We start from the raw sequence: 21388 nt of genomic DNA on the forward strand, positions 1-21388 counted from the left end.
TAAAAGCAAACAAACAAACAAAAACATGATTACACACGAGCGCATATTATAGTAATGAAATACATCTATGAGCGCTTCACCCAATAAATTACGATATGGGGATTTTATACTCTACCTGTAAAGAAATTTCAAAAATTCTCCATATGCATCTGTGGCATCTGTGTATTTCTCTGTGAGTGCATAGTTGTGTCCGTGTCGATATTTAAACAATAAAGCCCAAAATATAAATGTCTACCTGCCTGGTCTCCTGTTGAGGCACTGACGGTGTCTGTAGATTAGTATTTGGAAGTGGGACCTGTAATAGCAAGAATTTGAAAATTAAGCAATCATACCATGTGCCAGGTGAGTCTTAATCTTGACAAGCAGACAAGCAGGTGTTGGTGATACCCCATATGACACACTTTGATTGTGTGGACATAATTTGCTTTTCTGGAATGTTTCTGCTGTTAATAAGGGCTGCAATATTGGGGATAGTTTCAGTGGCTGGTGGACTGCTTGATGGAGGAGGGTGTATGGTCCATCATATCCTTTTACAGTCTGGAAATAAGTTGAACAGCAGTTGTGGAACAATCTGTCATCTCTTCAAGCCGCTACTGTAGAAAGTCTGCAGGCTTTGAACTGACTAAATAGAGCAGGGGTAGGGAACCTATGGCTCGGGAGCCACATGTGGCTCTTTTGATGGGTGCATATGGCTCGGAGCTAAAATATGGAAACCGGTGGTGAGAGAGCCTAGTCCCGAACGCACCAATAGGAACGTCACGTCAGCACTGTGGCATTGATTTTTTTTTATTAGTCTTATGCATCCATTCTGTGTTTGATATTCATTGATTAGTAACAGCGTAACAATGTTATCAAAAGAATCCAAAGGCTTTTTTGTACTTTAAAAGTGGTAAAATGACCCAAAAAAAAGTCATTTTCATGTATTTTGACTTTTAAATTGTGGGTATGGCTCTCAAGGAATTACATTTGAAAATAGGAATTGTTTATGGCTCTCTCTTTCAAAAAGGTTCCCGACCCCTGAAATAGAGAGTAAGTTACCCATGATGTCAAATGGAAAACACTCTTACGTGTATCGGCACAATCCCCTCTACCCAAAATTCAGCCTTGAAAAAAGTAGTACCTCTACTTGTGAATGTATCTACATACAAAATACGTATTCAGGTTACGGAAGGCCTCAATTGAAAAATTTAGTCTCTAGTTACCAAAGAGATTTCAAGTTACGAGACGCAAAATCTGTATAACGTCATGTCCACATAAAAGATTGAGCTTCAAGTAAATGATATGCCTTACTGATTGATATACGTACTGAAGCTTAGTGGAATTTGTGTTGTGTAACAGAACAGATGATGCTTTAAAGGCAAATGGAGCTTGTTTTTTTATGTTTGTTGCTCTTCCCCTGCTTGCAGAATGCCTTTGAGACTCTCGTATTATTAAATATCCTTCCTGCAGGAATGTGGCGATGGGAAAACATGCGAGGGATTTCCACAAGCGTGACGAAGACGACAAGCTTGCCTCAATAAGCCTTGGAGAATGTGAATACATGCACAGAGCCGACTTGGTTAAACGGCAGAGGTTGTCGCTGTGAGCTGAGTGGCAGTTGTGGAGGAATGTCCTGATCCGACTGGACCGTGGGAGGCCTTGGGGAACAAATGCGGGAATGCAAGCGTCTCCTGTGACCTGCTACACAAGCGTTTAAAGGTAAAACCAGGAAAGGTGTACGTTTCTCGTGGCTTGTGAATTAGTACATTGTTCTGGACCCAAAATATACGTATGTAGTCAAAATATATGCAGTGTAGTATCTGTAAATTGTTACCTGGCATTTATATTGAGTTGATTCAATTGGCAATTGTTTATATAACACACGCGATATATTTGTTCAATCCATAACTCAAAAACAAGTAAAACAACAAAATTATCGGTTGTAAATTTCTATAATTCTGTTTTTATATCTTTAATATTTAACAAGTAAAGCGAATTTTAGGGAAAAAATGTGATGCACCAATAATTCAGTGTGCAAAAACTGAATACATACCTGCAACTCAATTCAAATTAACATACATGAACTACCGTCTCTGAACCACTTCGCCAATCATCTTAAAGACTGGCTGTTAGACGGCCAAAATTGCGATCACATCGCTGTCTAAAACTGTGCTATGTGTGTGTGCGTGTGTGTGCGCGCGTGTGTGTGTCTAGTACCTGTCATCGTTTATCTTCAACCTACAGATGGAAATTAGCCCTCGGCTACAATCTTACATATTTACATATATATGTTCATTAACATGAATATAAATATGTTCATTAATATGTGCTGTCCCTTATTAAATAAATCAAACTCAAACTCAAGTGTGAAAAGTACTACATTGACTCAGGACTTGAAAACTCAACTCATTTTTACTTTGTGTGTGTATATGTTCCAATTGTGATTGTAAGGCCTTGAAGAAGGTCATCTGTTTTCCTATGTTGTGTCTTTCTCCAAGTTGCTCTTTTAGGGTCAAATACTTGAACTGGTGCTGAGAGGATATAAATAGTACTGTATAACAAGCTGGGAGAATAATTACTGTCACTGTTCATTTTTTATACAACGCATTATTACCATCTTCGTCATCACACAGATGTGCAGTTCAGTACATCTGCCAGAAATAACACAATACATAGCTTCTTTTTAAAGGTCTTACTTGAGCAATTGGGCTGGGAAAGGAAAAGCACTGGGCGGTACCAACATCCTTATATTGCCTGATGTCAATGGAGCGTCCACTGCACTGCGCGCTTGAGGAAACATGTCACTCGTGTCTGGGTTTTTTTTTTTGAGGGGGGGAGAACTCTTCAAAGAGCTTTCAGAATGAAAAACCATCCATAATTCAAGCATGTTTGATTGTTGTTGTTTTTCCTTTCTTTCTTCAATCCCCAGATAATTTAGTACCTCACAATGCCACTGTGGACTCATCTCATCCTCTTCACTCTTTTTGGATCATCTCTCCTCAACGGTAAGTTTGATGCGGTTTATATACACTATTTCTATTAAATGTTCCGGTGCCATTGACGGCGATGGGTGCGCAAAGCCACAAATAAGTGCCTCATTTTCAGAATACAGCCTTAAATTGGCAGGGTTAGGCTCCAGTGCCCTTGTGAGGATACGTGGAACGGAAAATGAATGAATGAATGAATGAATGAATGAATGAAAACAAACCCCAGCTGTCTTCCCCTCCCTGATTAAAACATTTGCCCTGAAGATCTAAATGCAGACCACCGCTGCATGAGGAGAGCCTGCAAACCGCGCATGGGTAACCTGGCAAAGGGGAGAGTGGTAACCAGTCAAACGGAGTGCGGCGCCAACTCATCAGAGCCATTTTGCATCTTTAACCATGCATCGGCAGTTCCCCGCCGTCGCCGCCCGAGAGGGTTTTGCTCAACGCCACCTGCATGCGGCAAGTGCAACGCATCTATCACTGGTCAGGCGCACCCCGCATCGGCCATGAGCGACTCATCATTCATCACCTGGTGGCAGTCGGCCACGGGCGTGGACGAGGAGATGCTGAGTCTTGACCTGGAGACAGAATTCGTCTTCACGGAGATCGTCCTGGTGTTCCGCTCCCCGCGACCCGCCGCCATGGTGCTGGAGCTCTCTCAGGACCGCGGGCGCACGTGGAACACCCTCAAGCATTACGCACGCGACTGCGTTGAGGCATTCGGATTCTCAGAGGGGTCGCTTGCCGGTGCAACGTGCACGTCCAAATATTCGGGAGCGTTTCCTTGCACCGGAGGAGAGGTGAGCAATTGAGCGAAAGGAAAAATAGTGAAGTACACTATTTCTATTAAATGTTCCGGTGCCATTGACGGCGATGGGTGCGCAAAACCACTTGGACTGGACCTTCCAGTCAAAATGGAGCAGAAAATGAGTTAAAACCAGTCTTGCAACCTAATTCCGCCATTCACGATCACTAAAAACAAATATGCATCCTTAACCTTTTTAGGTTACAGTGGTCACTATAGTTGACAGCCATTAGATCTTTAACTTTTTATAGGGTAAGCGACTATTTTCAGTCATAAAAAACTGAATGTGTGTGTATATATATATAAACATATATACGTACATACATTCACATTTTTAATCATTCTATTTTTTATATTATTTTATATAATGCATCTATAAATGAAAACAATGTTAATAAAAACTAAATTAAAGTAATTAATATGAATAAAAACAGAAATTCACTCTGGTTTCGGCACCAAGAAACCCTAGCCACCCCTCGGAGTATTGATATGTTATAGCCTGCAATTGATGGCGATAGATGTCCAATTGACTTAAACTGGGACAACTACTACTCATGAAAGGTCATCAGATTTTTCAGCTACCTGTACTTCACTTGAATATTTGTGTAATGACTTTACAGAAAAGTTCTTATTTTCCAGACTATCAATCTCACTTTTTTGATAGTTTGATAGACTGCAACTTAGATGTTTTTTTCCTCTCTTATATAGTTTTTTAGGCTATAGTTGTCTAGAAAAACAGTTACATTAACAGATACCTATTTAACCTGTTGGTCTCCATCTTACTATTGTTACCAGATACATGTCTGTTCTCGGATTCTAATAAAATAAAACATTGCCGTTCCAAAAATACAACTTTAACTCTAGTGAGACTTTTTCCTCTCTTCATTGCATACTCTTTGGCAGGTGTGACTTCTACTAAGATGCAATTTATAGTCAGAAAAATCCAGTTTTTACATCTGCAAACATATGGGTAGTAGTTTCTACCCTCTCAAGTCCTCAGCATCACCTATAATAGACATGTTCACTATTTGAATACTGATTCCTCCTTCTATCGTTTTTCAGGTGATTTATCGGGCCGTGCAAAATTGGAACTCTGTGGACCCATATGGCCCAGCAGCAAAGGAAGAACTTGTGTTCACCAACCTTCGGGTCCGGCTGTTGCGACACCAACAGTGTCCCTGCCAGGCCCAACAGCCGGGAGCAGCCCTGCTGCCCACCGACCATTATGCCATTTCCCACCTGGTTATTAAAGGCAGCTGCCTGTGCCACGGACACGCTGATCAATGCATGCCAATCAAGGACGTCCGGCGGAGCCAGCAGCAGACCGTGGACATGGTGAGACTGGATTTAATGACACAGTTTCATCAACTGCTGTGGCGGGCTGGACATTTAGTCCTTAGGCGTTCGTTGGTGCTGCAACAAACAACAAATCATTCACCCTCATTTAAGGACAATTTGAAGTCTTAAATTAACTTATATCACCGTGCATGTTTTGAAATGTTGGCGGAAACCGAAGTACTTTGAATGCTATGCAAACCCTATACAGGAAGGCTGGAACCTGGTTTGAAAACGGCATGCTAAATACATCACACACAATATAGCTGATTATTACACTGTGTGTTTTTGAGTGCAGAGTCCTACAAAAGTGTTTTTTAGAGCATAAAAGTTTTACTGAGACCAACCAATTGGATGATTGGAAACATCTGACATAATCGAGTGCCAGCACTCTTACCCAACGAGGACATATTTGAAATATGCCCCATTGCTAAGACTGTCTTGTAGTTACATGGTCCAGCACAAGTAAAAATCCTTAAAGTTACAACAGTACTTATTTTACGGTAGTTTACAATTTGTAGTGTAAATGTTACCATTAGGCGGCCCATTGGTCGAGTAGTTAGCACGTTCACCTAACAGTTATGAGATCGAAGGTTCAATATACCCAGTTGGTTCCGACCTTTGTTTGTGGAGTTTGCATGTTCTCCCCGTGCCTATGTGGGTTTTCTCTGGGTACTCTGGTTTATTTCCACATTCCAAAGTCATGTATGGTAGGCTGGTTGAACACTCCAAATCGCCCCTAAGTGTGAGTGTCAGCCCGAATGGTTGTTAAGCCTCCTTGTGCCGTGAGAGGGCCTGCCAACAGATTCAGGATGTACCCTGTTAGCTCGGATAGGCTCCAGCACCCCCGTGACTCTTGTGAGAATACCCTCACTTTGGGTAGTATTTATACTATTATTTTATCCAAACAGTGAATAATTGGGACTTCATTTTGCGAGCAAAACTCCCTCAACTCACTTAACTGCTTCTAAAAATATGAAATTATATTTTTGTTTGTTGTTTCTTCCTGGCAGGTCCATGGTAAGTGTGTATGCAGACACAACACAGCTGGTGACCACTGCGAGCGCTGTGCACCGCTATATAACCAACAACCCTGGCGGGCCGCCCCTGGCATCAAGGGAACGCCACATCAGTGCCAAAGTGAGAGAGTTTTTCAAATAATTTGGTTACTGTATTCTGCAGTGGAGGGCTGTTCATTCACATCATTCAGATCAGTTTACAGCATTTGTAAATGTTTCTTTTAAGTTTAAATAAGGGTTAGTAACTGAACTTTAAAGACTAATTTAGAGCCTAATGGAAGTGAGTATTATAGTGAAACAAACATTAACGAAAATACAGAAGTTGAAAATTGAATGGTCAGGTTCTTAACAATATGTAAACATCCCCAAAAAGGCAGGAAAAAAGGTTTATTCTTTTAGCTATACTTTCTTGTGTCATAGTTTCTTTGTAATGAAATAATTTTTAAAAATCATGGCAAAACATAGCACTGATTGTAAAGGTCCTGGGCAAATTAGATTGATTTGAGCAACACAGTTCAATTGGAATATGAACCTAGCATTGACTTACAGTTGTGGTCAAAAGTTTACATACACTTTTGAAGAACATAATGTCATGGCTCTCTTCAGTTTCCAGTTGTTTCTACAACTATGATTTTTCTCTGATAGAGTGATTGGAACAGATACTTCTTTGTCACAAAAAACATTCATGAAGTTTGGTTCTTTTATCACTTTCTTGAGCATTGTCCACAAGTTCTCAATGGGGTTTAAGTCAGGACTTTGGGAAGGCCATTCGAAAACCTTAATTCTAGCCCGATTTAGCCATTCCATTACCACTTTTGATGTGTGTTTGGGGTCATTGTCCTGTTGGAACACCCAACTGCGATCCTTTGACTTTCCCATTGTAGCGTTCATGGGCGTTTGCATCCAATGAGCCCTATTTAAATGGCCTCCGAGAAGTCACCAGCTGTAGTCACTCATAATCACTCACAAGAAGTTAAGAGGCCATGCTATGAAGCTCATTTCACTGCACTGACAAAACTTTCTAAGTCACCAAAATTGCTTCGTGTTGCTGTATGTATATTTTTGACCCAGCAGATTTGATCACTTTTTCTGTTAACCCATAATAAAGTCATAAAAGAACCAAACATCATGAATGTTTTTTTGGCAAAGAAGTATCTGTTCCAATCACTCTATCAGAGAAAAATCAGAGTTGTAGAAATAACTGGAAACTCAAGAGAGCCATGACATTATGTTCTTCACAAGTGTATGTAAACTTTTGACCACAACTGTACATGCACCAGGAATTTCCTCCCAGCTTCCATGGAAGTTTAGTTCGCTGATTTCCTTTTGCATGGGTACACATCTTACAAAGTGTGGCTCCTTCATTGTTTGCTTGTTCACACAGAATGTAAATGTAATGGCCATGCCAAGAGCTGTCACTTTCACCGTGGACTGTGGTTAGCATCGGGTCGGCGGAATGGAGGCGTGTGCGATGACTGCCGCCACAACACGGTGGGCCGATACTGCCAGAACTGTAAAAAGGGTTTCTTCAGGGATCCAAGCCGTCCGAAAACAGCAAAGGACTCCTGCAAACGTAAGACTCCCAATATCTTTTTCACTACAATATAATCCCCCAAGCTGAATGGCGTGTCAGTTTTCACACATGATTTGCTGTAGTAATTCACAAACTGGAAAATGATGGCACTGCCAGATTTAAATTTAAAAAAATAAAGAAATATTATATATAAAAATATATATCATGTTCTCTTTTTGACCTTAAGACATTGGAAACTTTGTTGAGTTTGACCTACCTGTCAACCTCGGCTAATCACTCCCCTTATTATTGATTGCAATTCCCTTTATTAAGTGATAATAAACCGTACAAATGCAACGCGGCCCGTATTTACTCACATAGGGCGTACTTAAAAGTCTAAAATGTTCCCAAAGTGGATGGGGTGCCTAATCAGTCGGTTTGTATCCACTAAATTCAAGATTCCGTAGATGTCGCTGTATGACGCTGACAGCTTGAAAAAACGTATAAAATATCAAATCAAATCAAAAGCCTTTGTTGTCATCATACACAGCTGCGTATAACGAAATTGGTGGGAAAAACATATAAGTTGACAGGTATGCCCCTATGATAGATTGTGTTCTGCTCACCCATTGGTATTGTTAACAAGAATGATCTACTTGAATAAGACACTTCAAATATAGCTGTTGTTGTTTTGGACCTGTGACTGCTGTTGTTGGAAACAGCAAAGGAATTTCCCAAGTGCTTGCCATCACATTGTTTCCATCCTTCCCCTCTGCATCACTGGGAATGCTGCAACATTTTCACATAGAAGAAAAGCCATTCTTAAATTATCCGATAATCTATCACCACATATATTTTTTCCCCATTTTCCCAAGGCATATTAAACCAGATAACTAACAAACTAAATGTATTGGGACCAGAATAATAGCAAAGCAATGCCACAAGATGGTGCCAAAGCACAAATGATTCCACTTTTTTTCTGTTTCAAAAAGCATGTATACAGTGTTAACACGCAGCTTCATTTTTTTTCTCCAGCCTGTTTGTGTCACGGTGTTGGCTCTGTCTTCACGGGGGGCTTGTCTCTGTGTAACCCTGCCAATGGTCAGTGCCCATGTAAACCAGGTGTGGGTGGCAGCCGTTGTGACCGCTGCGCAGTGGGACACTGGGGGCTTCATCAATATGGCTGCCAGCCATGTGACTGCCCAGAGCAGTGTGACCATTACACCGGTGACTGCATTGCTGGGTGAGTGAACCAGGATAGAGGGGTAGCCAATCTCTATTTAAGTAAAAGAAGTGATTTTATTGGTGCCTTGAGAAACAAGAATATATATATATATATATATATATATATATATATATATATATATATATATATATATATATATATATATATACTTTGTTTATGAAAAACAAACAAACTAATACACGCTGGTTTAGGGCCCAAGTAGTACTACAGAGTTTTTTTTCTTTTAGTATTTTATTTATTGCCATTAATTGCGATAGACGTCCAATTCATTTGAACTGGGAAGACTAGCTGTGAATGCTCATTTTTAAATGCTATTGGGGCAGTGAAATGCATGGCCCGCTACTCTCGGCACTAGACGTCCAATCCATTTTCCCAGGAAGGGTCGAATGAACGTCTGTTCTTTCTCGCGCTGTCAATAACAGCCAATGAGTCAGAAGAAAAAAATAAGACAGCTGTGGCACAATTAGTAGAGTGAGTCGACTAATGACCCAAGGATTTGACTGCTCAATGTCAAAGTGTCCTTGGACAAGGAAAAGATCCTAAATTGCTCCCGGTGCGCACAGCAGCGCTTTATCAGCCGCAGCATCACAACATCCGGTATTGACTGCAATGGATTGCTATAATCTCAACATACGTAATTTAGTGGGAAAAGTTTGGGATCAGTATGATCTCCAAAGAAATTTGTATTTTTATGCCACCGGGGGAAAAAATAAGTTTCAAACACCCCTTTTTTATAACAGTAGAATTAGATGTGTTTAAAAATAATTTATTTACACTGAAGAATGAACAAATTCATTGTTACTTTGCACTACTGCTGTCACAGCCTTATGGTGCATTGTAGGAGCTTACACAGCTCCTTACTGGTTTCTGCTTGTGCGGCACAGCTCACAGGTGCAAGCCACAGGGCAACTCAAGGACAGTAAAGAAGATTCCCCACACTTCAGGCCAGAGGAGCTTTTCTCTGCACTGCATCATTCTGGTGAGCCATCTTGTACACTTTGTTTTAACAAGAATACTTACTAAATATTGACTCATCATTAGCCAATATCAGCAAAACGAATACATTCCGATTGACACTGAATACTAGAATCACCAGGAGAGTTACATCCCACTGGTGCAGTAAAATAGCTAATTCCATTTCCATATTTCCACCTCGGGTTGCAAGTTTTGTTGCCAGCGGTTCACTCTTAAACTCTTAAATGTTGTATAAATGCAAGGGATGTGCCCACTTTTGTATGATACTTTGAATCTGTGGAAATCTGATTGTCTTTTAACTCATTCTTTTCTTCTAGAGAAATGCAAATGTGTCGAAATGACCCTAAGCAACCCCAAACTCTTTTGTGCAGCTGAATATGACTACGGTAGGTCTGAATAGAATAAGAATTGTCAAATAAATACCCTAGGTCAGGGGTGTCAAACTCATTTTTTGTCGCGGGCCACATGGTAGTTTTGATTACATCCGGAGGGCAGTTATGTCTTCCAACTAGGCTGCCAAAATTAATCGATTAATAAATTGTCAGCTTTCTCGATCGTGCTAATCGATAGATCATTTTTGGACATTCAAATTAGTACATTTTTTTGCAATTATTGATTTAAAATGAGGAAACACAGGAAATAATCTACAATCTTCATTTGAATTTCATCATAAAACAGAAAGTTGGCACTCATCATTTACTTTTTCGGGCCACACAAAATGATGCGGCGGGCCAGATTTGGCCCCCGGGCCACCACTTTGACTGACACATGTGCCCTAGGTCAAAACTTTTTCCTTTTTTTTAAATGAATCTCAAAAAGTCTCAAAACTTTTTCCTTACATTGTGCTTGTCAATGAAGTATAAATTAGGCTTCCTGTTTATTACTAGGGTTGTCATCAGTGCTTAACAACTGTCTCTGAGGGCATGTTTTTAGGTTTAGCTAAATTATTGCTAACCTTTGGTAATGCAGTGTCACAAACGACTTTGCACAAGCAATTGGGGATTCACACTCTGGCTCAAGGAGACTTCAACAGGGTCACAAGCCTTCTGCTTTCATCCATCACTTTACTCAAAGACTTTTAGAAGACACTTCAAAAAAGTTCACATGCCTCATTCATTGTGCTCTTTGTGCTCACAAGCTTTGTACTCTTCTTTACTACTGTAAAGTTGCAGAATTAGATCTTAAAACTTTGTCTAATACCCAAAAGTGTGGTAAAAAGATATTTATACCAATCTGAACAGATGTCACATTTATCAATTGCTCTTTCTGCCGTGTTCTGTTCTCCTCACCGTATTTTATGGTGTCAGTACTGGTGGGGAAGGTGATGTCAGCTCGTGATAAAGGCTCGCATGCCGAAGTGGAGATTAAGGTGAAGAAGCTTTTGTACCAAAAGCCTCATGTGAAGATCCAGAGAGGAATTATCACACTTCATCCAGAACCCTGGACCACGCGAGGATGTACTTGTCCCATCCTTAATCCAGGTCAGATACAGTACAATTTCTTGACATGAGCATTCCAAGCAGTGGATATTTTGTATGCCGTTGGCCCAAATCTGTTACCAGATTTTTTTCTCCATCTTCGGGTTATGCTATTATTCACTGTAAACCATGCAGCTTTATATAGATTAAATCAGTCAACTGACTGTCATGAAAATATCCAAAAATCTCTAACGGCGTTGTTGGAAACTTGACATGGAATTTATCTCTGGTATGCATTATTGCAACAAGTGAGGAAAGCCATTTAAGGATAGAAGTAGTGCAAATGTGTTGTGCAAATGATGAAGAGTTGTCAAGTCAAGAATTGGGTTTTGTTGAGTTTTATTCACCCGCCCATTTCTTGTTCCTCTCTTTTGAACAACAGCTTTAAATGTCACCTATGCTGAGGAGCAAAACATCCTAAGATATATGATTTTTGTACAGGCTCTGAGTACCTGGTGGCAGGCCATAAAGTCTGGCGGAATGGCCGACTGGTTGTGAACGGCAAGAGTCACGTTTCGCCATGGGTGTCCAGTTTGAGTCGCAAGATCATCCACGTGGTCCAGAGAAACTGCAGACCGTGGTAGGACGCGGCTACACATTTTCCAAAGTGGAAAATAAACCAAAGTGAAAGTGGGGGGAAAAAACAGACGGTTTGTCATTTATCGTCTGGAGCCTTCAAGCCAAATATAAAAGTGATGACATTTTTTTTTTTTCTAAGTGGTCGTTTTTTGGAGAAGACATTTGTTGCAGGCAAAATAAACATCCTTTTTTGATAGAAGGACACTGACACCAAAGAATCCAAATGAAACCAAAGTGAGCTGATGGTAGTAGTTGGGGGCGAAAGTGGACTGGTGCATTCAAATGTTGTTTTGATAATTTGACAACCCATGTTTGACAACATTTGTTATATTTTATTTCAGATTTCAGGTAGTAATTAGATGATGATTACTACACAAGCCAATGCTTTTTTCTTGTGAATGCTTTCAGAGTTGGTCCGTCTAATATCCAATCAATTCATTATCTACGGTATAACACTTATCCAATGTTTATTAGAATGTTAATTAGTACAGCTATGGGTTATGTGGCTATGTTAAACTCTCACCCTAATCAAAGGTTTCAACCTTTCACATTTTCACAGCATTCCAATAGATTTTGTCTTGGAAAATAGTAGCCTACTTAAAATGTTTAAACTCGTGTACTTTTTTAAAATAGATTTACCACATACAGAGTAAAATATTTTATTTATATTTTGAAAAATATTACTTACAGCTGAGATGAAACCCATAAGAAACCCATTTTAAAATGAAAAAAAGGAAAATAGGATGGTAAGACAGGTTAAACATTGCAAACTATTTTTTTGTCACAAACTTTTTTTTTTATTTGTAATGATTGTGTCGTATGAGTGTTGTATGAATACTGGATGCGTCCATATGCCCTTTGTTTCATTTGAAGAAAAGCAAAATTAGGCCACCATGATCTAATATCATAGTTTAAGTTTGACACATATTGTACATCGTAAGGAGCAGTTCCGTGTCAATTGTAATCAAATAAAATGCCTAAAACAATTATCGTTGTTACCTTTTTTAATGTGTTTAAATCCCTAATTATGTTTCTTGATAATTCTAGTTGGCTGCTCTGAGTAGATGACAGAAAAATGGTGATGTCATCAAGTGTCAGGGCTAGGACTTCTTGAAAATCTAATCTATTAAATAAATAATTACCATTGCTAATATAGTTGAGGTCAATGGTCAGCACTAAAGATTTTTTAAGGTCCTTTGGAAGTTAGAATAGCATGGCACCATATATTTACAGGTAGCAGTTCAACCAGGAGAAAGGCTATCTGTTGCAAATGAACTAATACATAATTGTATTTGATCTGTTTTGTATATTTGTATTTGCCCTTTGGAATTTTCCATAGGACATATATGTGTTTTAAATATAGGTAATTATTTCTAAGCAGAGAAAGCCCATCAAGGCAAATATAGAGGTACGTAAAATAAATGTGTTCTCTCAGCTAGTAGTCATGACCCCGACTCACAACCTCCTTGCAGGTGGGCCTGAGGAGAATGGTGTGTTCATACTGCGCTGTGTAACTGCCCTTGATGTCGCACAGAGGCGGGTAGGCATCCACGATGCCCAGATCGCACAGGTTCTTCAGTGCTAGCAGGTACTTGCTCTCTCCCAAACGGTCCAACCAGCGACGACAGAACGCCAGCGTGCTGAAACTTTCATTTATTACGTTCAGTAGGTGCTTGGCCCTCGGAAGCCTGCAGTAGTGTCAAATTGGGGTCTTAATTAGAATATATTTCTTTCAGTCTTTGTCTTTAAGACCGTTCATTCATTCATCTTCCGTACTCCAGATCCTCGCAAAGGTTGCAGGGGTTACTGGATTTTAGGCTGGCGTGCCTCCTGGAGACCACGTCATTGTGGACCATAAGTACTGTCATGATCTTCATCTGATTTTTTTTAAATACTTTGTATTCATGAAATTTTCCAAGCAGACTACATTTTGTTCAGAACTCCTAACTTAGTGGGAGCCATTGGTGGTGATAGACATCCAATTCATTTGAACTTGGGTAATATCAAAAGGATTGGACTTCTATCGCCGTCAGTGCTGTTGAAACATGATCATTTACAGTGAGCCCTTTCATATTAAATGAATTGCAAATCTATCAGCATGAATAACATTCAATAAGAAACGGTTTAAACGCGAGTTTGAAGTCAGACCTTATCGGCACATGTCCCACGTTGAAATTTTTCATGTAATGCGAGCAGTCCATGTCATCGTAGACTGCACCACGTCCCGTGCTGCCGAAAGTCTCAATGGCATACGCTTCACCTTCCTGGAAATTAACGTGGAAAAAGAAAAACATCAGGAATGTAGTGTATTCTGCGATTGGCTGATCACCAAATCAGGGTGTCCCCCACCTGGTGCCTGTAGTTGGCATGGATAGGCTCCAGCACCCCCTGTAACCCTTGTGAGGATAAGCGCTATGGAAAATGAATGAATGAAGAACAGAGTTTCTCAACGCTGCCTTGCTCACTAATCGATGTCACAAGCCATAACTGAAGGACCTGGCAGGACATCCCCAATAAATTCATTCATTCGTTCGTTCGTTCATTCATCATCGTCTCCTTGTGCCCTGCGATTGGCTGACCACCGATTCAGGGTGTCCCCCCCCCCGTGGCCCTGAGACAGCTGGGATTGGCTCCAGCACCCCGCGCAACCCCAATGAGGATAAAGCACTTCAGAAAATGAGATGAGATGAGATTAGTGTTGGACTAACTGTGCACACATTTAACATTTATGTTCTTTTTACACCACATACACATATAGTAATGGTTTTAGCATTTGCACTAACATAGACATTCCAAGCTGTACTGTACTGTATATCAAGTAGTATGTTATGCTAAAAGCTAAATTTAAAAGTTGCGTGAAAATGGATGATGAGCTCTTGTGCCTTTTTGTCTTTGAAACCACAAAAATAGTAAATACCTTAATTTTGATGTTGGATTTTATATTTTCTGGTTTCATCAAGAAAATATAATCATTTACATAAACAATATGATACAAAAATTGGAGGATACCTGTTGCAGTCAGTGATTATCTACACACATGATTAGTAGTATATATGTTTTAAGTCTTTTCAGCATTCAGTTGAATGAGAGAGTCTCAAACCTTTTAATCAAGTGTCTACCTCACATTGTGAAATGAAAAAGATGGTTTGTTCATGTGCGTCAGCAGGCAAACCTTGTTTGCATGTGCTGATAACACTGACTTTGATAATCTAACTTCTTGCAGCCCTGCGGCACACCCAAGCACCGAAGAGGCAACTATGTTACAAAAGCGCTCACTATGTATTTGAGCAGAACAGATACTTGCGTCAAAATATGATTGTACTTTGTAGTCACTTTATACGTACAAGAATGTCTAATGGTACACAGTACCATAGAATGTGAGGTTATTGTAAACAGTAATAATATCTGTAGCTTATGTGCATATTGTATTTTTTTTACTCTACGTAACCTTGAAAAACTGATAAAATATTATATACAGAATATTTTGCACCAGCTTAGATACGCAATGAAATCTTGTTTACCAGGGTAAAATAGTAAAAATACCTGAAAATCTACTTCACCGCAGTAACATAAAGTAGTATTCGATCCAGGTTACTTTTTACAGACGACGGTACACACACACACACACACACACGCACAAACACGCACACACACACACGCACACACACACACACACACACACACACACACACACACACACACACACACACTTAGCTAAATAGGCCCGATCCAAAGCTGCCATATCAGCAGGCCCGTTGTATAGTAGAGTGCAGTACAGCACACACTTTTGGAAGGAAAGGTTGACGCTGCAGTTTGCCAATTAAAACCATTTGTGTCGAGAAAAAGTGACCTCCAGTAACTACACTGCAGCGAGGAGCTACACAAAGACCTTGGTCCTCGTCCCTCTCCTCGTTTTCACTCTAGCAGCTCTCGGACGCAGCAGTGAAACAAGGGCCCGTCACTCCAACACGTGTCGGCAGCTCATGCAGCAGCTAATTTAATTCCATTAAAGGCTTAATTAAAGTGCTGATGAGGGCGAGAGGGAAGCTGTTAGGGCACCCAAATGAAAAATGGCCTTGCATTGTAACCTTGCAACCTCAACTTGCCGTTATTCTTCCAATTAGACCCACGTTTCATGAAGACACCAGGTCAACCCATGCCCCCCCACCTCCATACACACACATTGTCTGAAATGATGACTTGATAAAATTGGATCGTTTTTGATATTAGTAGCATTTGGCCTCTGAATGTTAATATACACCTAATACCACCACTGTCGCGCAACAATACAATACAAAAAAGCAATAAAATGTAGACAACTCTACGTCATTTGGTTCAGTGTTTCCCAACCACTGTGTCGCAGGAAATTACAAGTTATAAATTAATTGACATTAGGTCGGTGTGAAAAAATAGATTTTGGAATAATTTTGGGGAGCTATTTTATTTCTGGTGATAAAAATTTGATGAGAACGATTTTATATTGGTAATGTAAGTGACATAGTTTTACATTTCCAGCTGATATCACTCAATACTGAATATACATATATTGCATTCAGCCCAATTATCTTTATCTATGCACTTTACTTTTATTGTTCATGAATTTTACTGGTGCACAATTCATAACAACACTAATACAAATCACGATCAGTTATGTTAAAATTGAATTAGAGATACTGTCGTATATGTATTTTTCAGGGGAAAGAAAATGGAATCTTAAACACACCCGGAAAACCAAGCTGTTTTTTAATATTGAGTCTAATTTTTTTTGTATGAGTACCACCAAACACATTTGCACTTACTTCCATCCTTGTGGCCTCTCCTCCTTTAACAATGGGAACCGTTTTCCCTGAGTGTATCCTGTACTGTCCAATGGAATGACCATTGAGGTTCCGGATCGGCTTCACTGCAACACAATACGGCTAATGAGCACAAATAGAAGGCGTCAGCGTATCAATGTAAGGGATATTAAAGACCTGCTTGGTCATCACCTTGGTAAGTTTTGCCATCTATGTCCACTTCGTAGGACTCCATGACCTCCTGAATCGTCTCACCGACATCGCACAGCCGCACGTCGATACCTGCGCACTGGAAGACACGGATCACAAGTACAAGCGCAAGCTTTGGAGGAGGAAACTGCGGCGAGGTCAGAGATTTTGATGCTTGCTTAATGGACAATGCGGCCCAAAAATCCACAAAGTCTGATTTAGCGACAAGTTATGAAATGTGACCCATTTATGCACTTACATCCAATTAGAAGTCTGAAACTGGGGTATAAGGTATTGTTAAATTCCCAAATTTAGGGAGGTTTGTTTAAATTGTTCAATACTCATGTGGTAGGGACTATAACAATTGACCGCTTAGTGAAGTCAAGATCAACAATGAAATGTTAAAATCCCTTAATACCTGTCACACAAAGCAAAACACAAGAGATAAAAATGTCAACATATTTTTTCTTGTATTTGCCTTTTGAGGCCATGTCACACTCCACTTGTCTCAAGGAGACACATACCTTGATTCCGGTGTTTGTTGCATCTTTCACAGCCTCAAGCAATCCATCATACTTTGGATTAAAAGTGACGGTGAAGGCACAGTCAATTATTCGACCTGAAAGGAACGTAAACAACAACATCGCATTTAATAACCTTTTCATTAGAAACAAACAACAGGTGAGCTACATACCAGAACTTCCTACTTCCGTGTGATAAACGTTTTAAAATGCCAATTTCAGTAATGTTCCATTGTTTCTTATTTTTGCTAGGCAGAATTCAAAGGAACATTTTCAGTTCATCTACAGCTCTAGGTTGAAACAGGATGCCAAATAGATACGTTTGACGAGTTGAGCCTTGCTTACCATTAATGTGAGTTCCAAAATCAATTTTGCAGACGTCGTTGTACCGCAGTATTGTGGGGTCTCCTGCGTTTGGGGTGTAATGGGCGGCACAGTGATTGATAGAGCAGCCGGTGGGGAAAGCCAGACCAGCATGCAGTCCATTTTCCTTTATGAGTCTCCTGGAGCAATCTTCCAGTTTCTCACTGGCAAATAACAAACAAGCAGGAGGTGGATTTGTAAGACATAACATGCAGTTAGCCTTTTGGCCTGTATTACTCCAAGACATCAGTTTTGTTTATTGGATAACTGAAGTCCAGTTGAGGAATCGCGACTTAATCCCTGATAGGTTTTGTAAAACTGGTGCTATTCTCGGCCAATGTAATATGTAAAGGCTTGGCCAATACTCACCAGATGTCAATCATGGTCATGCCTGGTTTGATCCAGCTCCTCACGTAGGAGCGAACCTGGCGGTGAGCCTCGGCTGCCTGCCTAAAGTCACTCCACATCTCCTCGTTGGCCAAGTCCAGCGCTCGCTTCTCCTCGTTGGACGTCCGCCATGCCGCACTGCGCCTGACAATGGGACCCATGACATTTTAAGTACACCTGCACCCTCGGAGTAAGTAACATGTCATCCATCCACGAGCACAAATCCGTAAGGACACGCACGGCGGTCACTCACCCGTCTTTTGAAGGCGGATATTCACACTCCTCTCCCTTGGGAAAGTCTCCGCTGGGATAAAGTTGGCAAATGGGGACTGAGGGGGGGTCAGTCTGTCCCTTAACTGTGCCCAAACAGAAAAAGGAAAAGAAACACTCAAAATTGTAACCCTCAGATTTGAGAATATATTAAACTCCGTATCAAAATGGTTCCGATGTACTCACCTGCTTTCTTTTTTTTCTTTTTCTTTTTTCTTTTGACAGTCGAGTTGTCTCCATCGTCACCATCTGCCAATTGCACCAATAAATGTTAGATTTAGAACCTTACTTCACCTTAGTTTTCGTATGTGTTGAGATGACCAAGTGGACTTACCCTCTTCCTGATCATCATCATCGCGCTCTTCTTTGTCCTCCAGTGTTGTCTTCTCCAGATGTTGTGTGACTTCAGCTACTCCTTCGACTTTGTTGTCATCCCGCTCGGAATTGTTTGAGCCCACAGCTGTGGAGTCACATATCTCGACACCTTGAAGGGTAAAGAACACGTTTCAACACCCAGTTTTCCTTGTGAAAAGATTCAAACAACCACATTTTACTTGTACAAGGTTTCAATACAAACTTTTTGGTGCATCCATGGCAGCTTTTCCCAGTGAGTTTTCAAAAGACACCTTTTTTATTGCAAGTGGAGAGTTCCAAATTGTAAAATGTCATTGTCTTAACCTTTTCCTAAGTTTTCCCACACTACAGTAGTACGGTGAATAATCATAGAGTGTTACTCTGTGCCATCAATATCTACTACCCATCCAAATCCCCTATATGCAGCTTTGTACCCTTGTCCACATATGTTGCAGGTCAACACACACCCACACACACACACACACACACACACGTAGGTGCTTTGAGTGGATAATTTGTAGTATCAAGAAATTGCCTCCAGTAAGAAGTTGGCAGGGCGTGCGCATAATTTCCATAGCAAAGGAGTCAATATCATCAAGGTCATCCATCCACTATTGTGTATACAGTATGGTATGTATATGCTACAGTGAGCACATTGAGACAGTGAAGCATGTTCAACATCTTCATTATTTTACTTTCAAGGCTGCCTTGTGTTTAATGAAATCCTATCTTCACACCTTCAAAGTGCCACTGTGGTACAGTCGTCTCATGTTAGTTGCAAGTGTCGTATACTTGAATCCTGTTCAAGGCAAATTTTGAATGTCTTAGGTTCCACATTCAATTTCCAAAAGACTCTTGTTTGGTCGTGACTTTCAAAACTCTTGATTTTAATCCCAGTGATTCCTGATTTCTGGCCAATCAAGGTTGGGGCCTTGTTGCTATGACATTGGGGCCTGATAGAATAGAATACTTTTCTGTCATTGTAACAAGTACAAGTAACAAGAATGTCCATCTCCTTGGCCCTGTGTTCCCCTGGCTGGGATAGGCTCCAGCACCCCTGCGACCCTTGTGAGGATACGCGCTTCAGAAATGAATGAAAAACCAAAGGTACCTTATACATTATCCTAATAGTAATAAATTCTCCAGTGAATATGTATTCAAATTTAACAAGTCTCCACTGTCTCAATAATCTCCCTTTCAATGTTGCACTGCACCTGCAAACACAATGTACGGAGAAGTTCATCCTCACCTGGTGCTGATGACTTATTATTCTTACGCCTTTTCCTTTTCTTCCTCTTCAAATCATCGGCCACGTCCTCGTCCAGCAGCTCCATGCTCACAAGGCTATGAGAAATGAAGAGAGGAAGTGTGTTGTGTCGCAGAGAGAGAGAAAGAGGGAGAAAGGGAGGAGGGTGTGAGAAAGAGAGAGCGTAGTAAAAGTACATACAACATTGAGAGTCCTGAAGAAAACCAAATAGTAGATCATAGCATAGTATCTGTTGGTCAAATCTGTCGGTTCTTAAACTATTTGCTGTCTGACAAATGTAGAGGTCAAATTCATTTATAACCCATTCTTGCTTGTTTTACGACTTTTAAAAAAAAATCCTTACAGGGCACTAGTTGAACTCATTGACTGCCATTGATCACCTTATAAAATCAGCATTCATGTTTGGGTACAGATCTGCAAGTGTCTTTCACACTCACACTTCAATGCCAAGCAATTAGTTAAATACTATGAAAAGAAAAAAATAAACCTCAGAGTTACTTAGCTCTGTAATTAATGTCTATTTCTGTTGTTATTCATTTTAATTTTACATTCAACTTTTGTTAACAATTTACAAATGTATTTATAAGTATCCAAAAACGAAATAAAATAGCCACTTGATGGTGTAGTCACTGTAGTGGTTCACGCGCCTGATTTTGGTGCGGGCAAGCGTGGAATCAATTCCCGCTTGTTCGTGGTGTGATTGTGAGTGCGATTGATTGTCTGCCTCTATGTGTATGTGAAACTGGCATCCAGTTTAGGGTAGTAGTCTCCCTTTCGCCTGTTGTTAGATGGGGTAGGCTCCAGGACCCCCAATTGCAGGGCACGAGGAGATGTGGTTGGTTGTTTATCTCCTGCCCTGAAATTGGCTGGCCACCAATTTAGGTTGTTCTGGTGCCTATAGTTGGCTGGGATAGGCTCCAGCACCCCCTGCGACCCTGGTGAGGATAAGCAGTACGACATGTCTTGTGGTACTTGGTGAAATTAATATTCAAATTAGCCATAAACAGGTGTTCTAGCGAGTCGGGCTACTTGGTCAAAGTAAGCTCACTTTGCATTGTAATTAATATTTCCATGTTAATTGCCAGAATTGGTTAGTGGTGAAAAGTCACCAAAGTAAATACATCAATATTACTTACTGGCAGCAACGATAAAAGCAAAGAATCTCAGTCAAAGTGATAGCTTATCTTTTTTTGTTTAATTTATTTGAAATCAATAAACTAATAATTGTGATACATGTAGATGTTAAGAATGACGGTTTGATAATTTCATTGCGTCCACTGAGAGAGCTGTTCAGATGTTTTCCAAAAGAGTAACATTAAGAATAA

The 21388-nt window shown here is 40.3% G+C and overlaps 2 protein-coding genes across 2 annotated transcripts; one reads left to right on the forward strand and one right to left on the reverse strand.

Annotated features, from left to right (window-relative positions):
• Positions 1-279: 279 nt before the first annotated feature.
• LOC144071351 (netrin-4-like) lies at positions 280-12903 on the forward strand. Its single transcript, XM_077596365.1, has 12 exons — positions 280-342; positions 1450-1698; positions 2909-2984; positions 3231-3766; positions 4834-5106; positions 6120-6246; positions 7510-7698; positions 8674-8881; positions 9769-9863; positions 10177-10245; positions 11167-11340; positions 11779-12903. The coding sequence occupies exons 3-12, from the start codon at positions 2927-2929 to the stop codon at positions 11919-11921; spliced, it is 1872 nt and encodes a 623-aa protein (XP_077452491.1). The 5' UTR covers positions 280-342; positions 1450-1698; positions 2909-2926; the 3' UTR covers positions 11922-12903.
• LOC144071353 (methionine aminopeptidase 2-like) lies at positions 11699-20141 on the reverse strand. The gene is made up of 11 exons (XM_077596368.1): positions 20046-20141; positions 18777-18926; positions 18629-18691; positions 18426-18528; positions 18155-18316; positions 17768-17949; positions 17426-17520; positions 16905-17001; positions 16716-16819; positions 14065-14180; positions 11699-13604 (listed from the first exon to the last, which is right to left on the reverse strand). Exons 1-11 carry the CDS (start codon positions 20128-20130, stop codon positions 13352-13354), a joined length of 1410 nt encoding a protein of 469 aa, XP_077452494.1. The 5' UTR covers positions 20131-20141; the 3' UTR covers positions 11699-13351.
• Between the last annotated feature and the right edge of the window lie 1247 nt (positions 20142-21388).

This window comes from Stigmatopora argus, chromosome 3 (genome assembly GCF_051989625.1).
Source record: "Stigmatopora argus isolate UIUO_Sarg chromosome 3, RoL_Sarg_1.0, whole genome shotgun sequence".
Taxonomy (NCBI): domain Eukaryota; kingdom Metazoa; phylum Chordata; class Actinopteri; order Syngnathiformes; family Syngnathidae; genus Stigmatopora; species Stigmatopora argus.

Coding starts and splice junctions, on each gene's coding strand:
- LOC144071353 (XM_077596368.1), bottom strand. CDS start 20,130: ATGGAGCTGCTGGACGAGGACGTGGCCGATGATTTGAAGAGGAAGAAA. Junction 17,950..18,154: donor ATGACCATGATTGACATCTG/GTGAGTATTGGC, acceptor GTTATTTGCCAG/TGAGAAACTGGAAGATTGCT. Junction 14,181..16,715: donor GAGAGGCCACAAGGATGGAA/GTAAGTGCAAAT, acceptor GTTAATTTCCAG/GAAGGTGAAGCGTATGCCAT.
- LOC144071351 (XM_077596365.1), top strand. CDS start 2,927: ATGCCACTGTGGACTCATCTCATCCTCTTCACTCTTTTTGGATCATCT. Junction 7,699..8,673: donor AGCAAAGGACTCCTGCAAAC/GTAAGACTCCCA, acceptor TTTTTTCTCCAG/CCTGTTTGTGTCACGGTGTT. Junction 9,864..10,176: donor CTCTGCACTGCATCATTCTG/GTGAGCCATCTT, acceptor CTTTTCTTCTAG/AGAAATGCAAATGTGTCGAA.